Source organism: Orcinus orca, chromosome 1 (genome assembly GCF_937001465.1).
Source record: "Orcinus orca chromosome 1, mOrcOrc1.1, whole genome shotgun sequence".
Classification (NCBI taxonomy): Eukaryota; Metazoa; Chordata; class Mammalia; order Artiodactyla; family Delphinidae; genus Orcinus; species Orcinus orca.
The window spans coordinates 174,981,826-174,989,724 of NC_064559.1; the positions used below are offsets into that span (position 1 = coordinate 174,981,826).

Here is a 7,899-nt window from a genome sequence, read left to right on the forward strand (position 1 = left end):
CAGAGTCTGGCAAGCTCAAAATTAAGATTTTAGAGGCAGAACAATTATTGGTAAAGATGAAAAGTACCTAATGAATATGGAAGTAAGAGGCTCAGGTTGATGTCAATTTTCCCCATCAATTATTTACTGTACTTCCACTGTACACATGGCTACAGTGCAGAGAAAAGAGTTTGGGAGTTAACAATGAGGAACAACAAAAAGGTGGTCAACTATGTCTGACTAACAATGCATTTTGTGTAAGTCCTTACTGCCAATAACGTCTAGTCTCTGCTCTCCCTTGAGGACTTTTTCCTCTTCCCCCAGGGCTAGCCCTTGACCCAACAACCTGGTTTTCAAAACTCTTTGGAACCCCAAGTATGTATATAATGAAGAAAAACAACCAATAACTGCTGATAAAAAGTAATAATTACCAAGGTGCCATAGGGATTTTATCAAGAAAGTACAAAGCTAGGTGGCAAATTTAGCAGAGAATCATAAGCAGCTAAGACCAGCAATAAAGGAGGCATAATGATTGCAATATTAAGCTGCCTCTCACAGTCCTGATCATAGGTCACCATGAATAACTGGGGTGGAAAAAGCTTTTAGGTTGATCTTAGGCTATGGGCATCCAGTAAAACAAAGATGGGAAAAATCTGGAGGCAGATGTGTCCTACCCTCATCAGGAAACACTGTCCAACCTGCTTCAACCATCCCAGGCTCTCTGCTCCCAGTACCTCTGATGAAATCAAATCTTCCAAAGGTAACAGGTTTTCAGGAGCTGGCCCTTATTCATATTACTTCTGGACAAGAGGGGAGGGAGGGCCAATAAACATTCTGTATTGAGGGACTTCCCTGGTGGTCCAGTGAGTAAGACTCCACACTCCCAATGCAGGGAGCCCGGGTTCGATCCCTGGTCGGGGAATCAGATTCCACATGCACACCACAATAAGTGTCCGCATGCCACAACTAAGAGTCCACATGCCGCAACTAAGAGCCCACATGCTGCAACTAAATATTCCGCGTGCCCCAACTAAAACCCAGCACAGCCTAACTAAATAAATAAATAGACATTCTGTATTGAAAACTCAGAAAAATTCTCAAATGCCCATGTCTCAATCACCATGTCCTACATTGTATCCTCCACACAGCTGCCAGAGTAATCCAGCTAAAAAACAAGAAAGACCACCCTGCTTCCCTACTTACTATCTTTTCACATGATACTAAAGACCATCTACAATCTAGGCTCCTTTAGTCTCTTAACTCAACATCTATAGCTTCAAGTTCAACTTCCAACAATACTAAATTGATTACAGTTCCCTACACAATATATGCAGCTTCCCCTCTGTATGTTTTGTGCCCCATGCTTTTGCCCGTATACTAATATTATAGTGCAGAATAAAGAGAAGATACTGATTTCCATGAAAATAATTTTGAAAATTCCTTAATGATGCCAAGAGAATTCAAAATTCAAAATATTTTAATCTTTTTCTATTCATTCAGTCCACAAATAATTCCTTCAGTCAACAAGTAACTACTTAACATCTATTGTGACAAAGCCCTTGACTATGCATTATGATAGATAAAATGATGATATAGTTCCTACCCTCAGTAATTTACAACTTAAAAGCAGATATGAAATAATACAAAATGAATACAGAAGGATAGACGTGCTATTTACTACAGCCCAATCATGGAAAAACAACTTCACAGAACAGTTTCTGTGGCATGAGTTAGGCCTGGAAACTTGAGTAGAATTTTAATGGGCGAAGACAGAGAAGAAAGAGCTTTTCAGATGAATGATTAATTAAAATAAATATATGGGGACTTCCCTGGTGGCACAGTGGTTAAGAATCCGCCTGCCAATGCAGGGGACACAGGTTTGATCCCTGGTCCGGGAAGATCCCACATGCCATTGGAGCAACTAAGCCCATGCACCACAACTACTCAGCCTGAGTTCTAGAGCCCGCAAGCCACAAATACTGAGCCTGTGTGCCACAACCACTGAGCCTGTGTGCCACAACCACTGAAGCCCATGCGCCTAGAGCTCGTGTTCTACAACAGAAGCCACCACAACGAGAAGCACGCACACTGCTACGAAGAGTAGCCCCCGCTTGCTGCAACTAGAGAAAGCCCACACGCAGCAACGAAGACCCAACACAGCCAAATATAAATAAATTAAATAAATAAATAAATTTAAAATATATATATACATATGAAAATGCCTAAGCAGTAAACAAATATTTACTGAATGTCCATTACGTACCAGTTAAAACACTAAAGGCTGGTATAATGATGAATAAAACAGCCTCTGAGGAGTTTTTTCTCTGATGAGAGACTGACAGCCAATCAGAATGAGGAAATACATGTTTCAAGTGCCAGCACACATATCTATGTTTCTAATAAATATTCAGACTAATAACTATGTTTCAAATGCCATACTAGGCCCTAGGTAAATGAAAGAGTCTGGGCCTCAAAGAACTTACTTATGAGAGAGACAAACTATTTCAATAATGTACGCTACAATGGAGACAAAGCGAAGTCTTGGGAACCAAGAGAAGGGGCCTCTAACTCTGATTCTAATAAAAAGTGATAAGTATCAAGTAGACCTTGAATGCCAAGGTCTTCAAACTTTATTCTATGGTATCAAGAAGCTAATGAAAGTTTCTGAAGATAAAGCAATAAAATGATCATTTAACAAATACTTATCTATCACTGGAACTCAGGTAGGCAAGGAGTTCCAATCTTTTTTTTAATTAGAATGCAGAATAAATCAGAGGTTAAAAGACTAAAAACAAGTAAATGCAGTTAAAATATTACAACAACCAAGACAAAAATTTATAAATGCTGAATTAAGGTGATGACAGTGAGAACAAAGATTTGAAAGATGTTATGAAGACAGAATCAGCAGAACCTGGATAAGGGGGTCAAGGGAGAGGGAAAAGTCAAAGACCATGGATATAATTTCAAGTTTGATGACAAAAAAAAGGAAAGACACGGGGAGACCACATTTCAAAGGAGAAATAATGGATTCTATTTCAATGATACAGTAAGCCACTGAGCTAGAGATCCAAGTTCTGCATCCTGTTCAGAAATTATTCCTAAATACCAGCATGGTATAACATGTAACAAGCATTATTCCGTATCATGAGAAATGGAGAACAAAGTCATTTGTGAAAGGTAGATGCTTGGTGATCAGCTAGGTTCTTATTCCCTGAATGAATGGAATAATCCATCCAGCCTCATAACACACGAAACTGAAATTTTTAACTTTTCAACATCAAATAATTTCTAGTTACGGACTTTCAAGGACACTATCAGTTTATGAAAATCACAAATGTTAAGATCACAAATGCTGAGGGTCTAATGTGGAAATATTAAGCCCAGAAATGGAAATGTAGAGCTAAGGAAAGAGGTCAGGCCTAGAGACTCAGATCACTCTACAAGGAGGTTCTGTGACACAATGCTATGAACAAAGAGAACTACAGACCCTATTATACATCCTAAGCACTTGCCACAAATAGGGTAAGCCTGCTAAAAAACAAAGTACAATTAAGAAAAACGCTGGGAATTCCCTGGCAGTCCGGTGGTTAGGACTTGGTACTTTCACTGTGGGGGTCCGGGTTCAATCCCTAGTGGGGGAACTAAGATCCCCCAAGCTGCACAGTGTGGCCAAAAGAAAAAAGCTAAGGACAGAGGACATATCCGCAAGGAACATATTGGGGACAGAGACAGAAAACAGTAAAAGACACCCAAGAAGCAGTCAGAGTAACAGGAGTAGAATGGACATTATGACAAAACAGAAGAAAATATCAAGAAGGAACACATACAAAAATTAATCAAAATAAAGCTGAGGTGGTCATACTAATATCAGATAAAAGACACTTTAAAATGCATAATTGTAGTATAAAAGCTCACTATAAAATAACCGACGTTTATTTCACCAGAAACGTTTAACAATTGTATTGTACACTTGAATGCACCTAATAAAGAGAAAAACAAAAAAACAAAAACAAAAAAAAGAAGGAACACATGGTCAAGAGTGACAAATAGTTCACAGAGGTCAGAGAAGATGAGGAATGGGGAAAGGTTATCATATTTAATCATTTAACGGTCCCTGGGACTGCTGCATCTCTCTGTGTAATTCACAATGAAAACTTTTCACAAATAGCCACACATTTTTTTTTTTTTTTTTAAATTTTTGGCTGCGTTGGGTCTTCATGGCTGCGTGGGCTTTCTCTAGTTGCGGCAAGTGGGGTCTACTCTTCCTTGCAGTGTGCAGGCTTCTCATTGCGGTGGCTTCTCTTGTTGCGGAGCACGGGCTCTAGGCGCACGGGATTCAGTAGTTGTGGCGCACGGGCTTAGTTGCTCCGTGGTATGTGGGATCTACCCGGACCAGGTCTCAAACCTGTGTCCCCTGCATTGGCAGGCGATTCTTAACCACTGCGCCACCAGGGAAGCCCCAACACACATTATTTTTTAATTAAAAAAAAAAGAAGGGCTTCCCTGCTGGCGCAGTGGTTGAGAGTCCGCCTGCCGATGCAGGGGACACGGGTTCGTGCCCCGGTCCGGGAAGATCCCACATGCCGCGGAGCAGCTGGGCCTGTGAGCCATGGCCGCTGAGCCTGCGCGTCCGGAACCTGTGCCCCGCAATGGGAGAGGCCACAACAGTGAGAGGCCCGCGTACCGCAAAAAAAAAAAAAAAAAAAAAAAGGAAAAGTTTTAGTATCCGTCATGGTATAATCACACAATGGAAAATCACACAGCAATGAAAAAGAACAAGCTTTTTCTAAAAGCAACAACACAGATGAATCTCACAGACATAATGAAAGAATCTAGTCACAAAAGAGTACAAACTGTACGATTCCATTTACATGAAGTTCAGAAGAGGCAAAACTAATCCATGGTGATAGAGTTTGGGAGAGTGGTTACCTCTGGAGAAGGGTAATACCTGGGAGAAAGTACAAAGGAACATTCTAGGGTACTGGAAATGTTCTACATCCTGATCTGAGGTGTGGTCACATAGGTGTATTCATTCTGTAAAAGTTCATGGGCTGAACGAACCTTTGATTTGCACACTGTAGATAAGTCACATCTCAATTAAAAAGTAAATAAACAAACACACAAAGTTACTGGTAACCTTGAAGACAACACTTTGGGGGAATTTATTTGTAGAAGCCAAATCACAATATGGGGGATGTATACAAGGTGAAGAAGCTGAGACAGTGAATACAAACTCATTTTTCAAGAAGGTTGCTGGTAAAACAAAAATGAGATTACAAAGTAGCTTAGGTAGGTTACAAAACTCAGGGAAATCATGTTGTTTTGTTTTTATTTGAGGTATAAGACAAAGAGAAAATAACATACATAACAAGGGCCTACAGCCTATGAGAGGGAATGAAATCAAGAACATAGAGGGATTAGCCTTGGAAAAGAGGATGAATACTTCCTTCTTTGAGATTTAAAAGATGAGAGAACACAGAAATCCTGAGATAGAGAAGAAGGAGAAATCAAGTTACCTTGAACTCTGTAGTGAAGCATGTGATAAGGTCAATTAGACCAGGTAAATTGAGTCAGGAAAGGATCTGGGCTTTAAGTACATTTTTAAATGTTTCAAATAGGAACTGCAGAGAATATAAAACACAAGGATGAAGAAGGAAATTCCAGTAAGAGGACAATGCTCAGTGGCCTGAAAGCAAGGGCAGAAATGGCACAGTCTACTCAGGACTAGGTGGAGAATACAAGATAAAAAAACAAAAGGAGGGGGGCTTCCCTGGTGGCGCAGTGGTTGAGAATCTGTCTGTTGATGCAGGGGACACGGGTTCGAGACCTGGTCCGGGAAAATCCCACATGCCACAGAGCAGCTATGCCCGTGCGCCACAACTACTGAGCCCACGTGCCACAGCTACTGAAGCCCCCACGCCTAGAGCCCGTGCTCCTCAACAAGAGGAGCGATTGCAATGAGAAGCCCGCGCACCACAACCAAGAGAAGCCCCCCTCACAGCAACTAGAGAAAGCCCACGCACAACAACGAAGACCCAACGCAGCCAAAAATAAATAAATTAAATAAATTATTTTTTTAAAAAAAGGGAGGGAAAAGTCCAAGGGCTAACATGTGCATCACTGAAACTATATAATAAAGAATGATGTCTAAGGAAAATACTTATTTAACATACAGGAAAGAGGCAGAAGACCTAACAGAACTCTTCAAAGATCCAAAGATGAAGTCACTAGGGTCTAGAGTAGAGTGTGCAAAAGGGAAGCTGTCACTAGAGTTCATTACTACAGAACATTTTTCTGTAACTCCCACAAGATCAAGAACCACATATTCTCCTTTCACTGAACTTCCTACAGCTACTAGTGACAACTTCTCCTCCCTGATAAAACTGACCTTTATCCCCTACTTCTAAATACACCTACACTTGATTAATAAATTATATAAACATATCCTGTCCATTCAGAAACTCCATGAACTTTTTACACTTCTATCTGTGTTCTCCCACTAAGGTGTTTTCAGTGGTACAATCCTAGAGGGCAGAGACTATATCCACGAATTCTCTGTTCACAGTATTGGGTTTGGGATTACACACATGCATCCCCACAGCACATGTTTTAAAAACTGCTTTCTCGTGAAATGAATCATTACTGGAGAGAAACTTTAACAATGCTTCGGAACATATTCCTACACGACTATAACGATGGCCAAATCAGAGAATGCTTAGGAATGACACCCGTTTTCACAACTGTCAACATAACCTCTAGAAAGTAGGATAACATTTACTATATTATTGACTATTTGCCCCTCTGGATAATTCCTCCATACCTCTTTAGTAAGCCTATTCTTTGCACTTCATTTACTCCCAGCCCACATTCTAGCGTCCCTTCTTCCCATCCAGAACCCCTAACCTCAAACGCCCCACAGGACCATTTTTCAGCCCTACTCCCTCATTTCCTATTCAACCCCAGACCATCACTTCCATCCACTTCTCCACTCCCCATTTTTCTGCCTCTCCAGACCTCCCATTCCTTCTGCCGAACTATTCAGTCCCCACCCCTTCAACGCCCCAGCCCAAGTCTTCCCGCCTGAGATTGCCCTCCCCCATCGCTCCCTTTCAGGCTCCCCCTCCCCAACCCTTCCCTCCGAGACCCCGGCCAGCGCTACCTGCTCCCTGACTTCGGGCCCTGCGGGCCCCACCCGCTCCTCCAGTAGCTGCCTCCCGGACGGCGCTCGCCGGCGCGAGGGCAGGGGCTGGGGCAGCTCCGCTGCCCGCTGAGCCCCATCCTCCCGGCGGGCGGCGGGCGGCGGCGGCGGCAGCTGCGGTCGGTCGCGGCAGCGGCTCCTCTTCATATCTGCGGCTGGGCCCTGGGCGTCAGCGCAGCGAATGTCCCGGACCCGCACGGCCCCGGGCCGCGGCGCTACCGCGCCAACCACCGCCCGCGGCCACCATGGCCCGGCGGGCGCCCGAAGCCACCGACCCCAGCCAGCAGCTCCTCTGCGCTTTCTGGGGCCTCAAGAGCCGCGGCCTCCTCGGCGCTCCTTACGGAGGCGGCAGCATCGCCGCAGCGTCTTCTTCTCCCACCCGGTGCACGCTCGGGTGGCCAGCAGCCGCCGCCGCCGCCGCCGCCTCCGCCTCCACCGCAGCAGCCGGCTACACAGCCAGACGCCAACAGCTTGCCTGTAGCCCGGCCCCGCCCCTCCCTTCCCCTCGCGCGCGCGCACCGGGAGCCCGCCCGCCACCTCTGGCCGCGCGCCGCCTCCCGCGCACGCGCCAGCGAACGGTCGCGAGAGACCCGCCCTTGGCCCCACCGCGTGGTGGGGGTGGGAGGGGGCGGAGAGCGGAAGGGGGCGGGGCCCCGACGCGCCCGCTGCGGCCGTGGAAGCTCCTTGATTCGTTCATTCATTCATCCATTCATGAAATTGTG

General features: G+C 44.5%; 1 protein-coding gene across 9 annotated transcripts in view; it reads right to left on the reverse strand.

Moving 5' to 3' along the window:
- MAST2 (microtubule associated serine/threonine kinase 2) overlaps positions 1-7,676 on the reverse strand; it is a 201,344-nt gene extending 193,668 nt beyond the window's left edge. For 7 of the 9 annotated variants that reach the window (XM_033416471.2, XM_004285754.3, XM_033416473.2 and 4 more), the window contains exon 1: positions 7,139-7,675. In XM_033416471.2, coding sequence (XP_033272362.1) covers positions 7,139-7,324 — 186 coding nt within the window. In that variant the 5' untranslated portion in view covers positions 7,325-7,675. Of the gene's footprint in view, positions 1-7,138 lie in introns of all 9 variants that reach the window. The other 2 variants (XM_033416477.2, XM_033416476.2) reach the window with 1 other exon arrangement.
- Between the last annotated feature and the right edge of the window lie 223 nt (positions 7,677-7,899).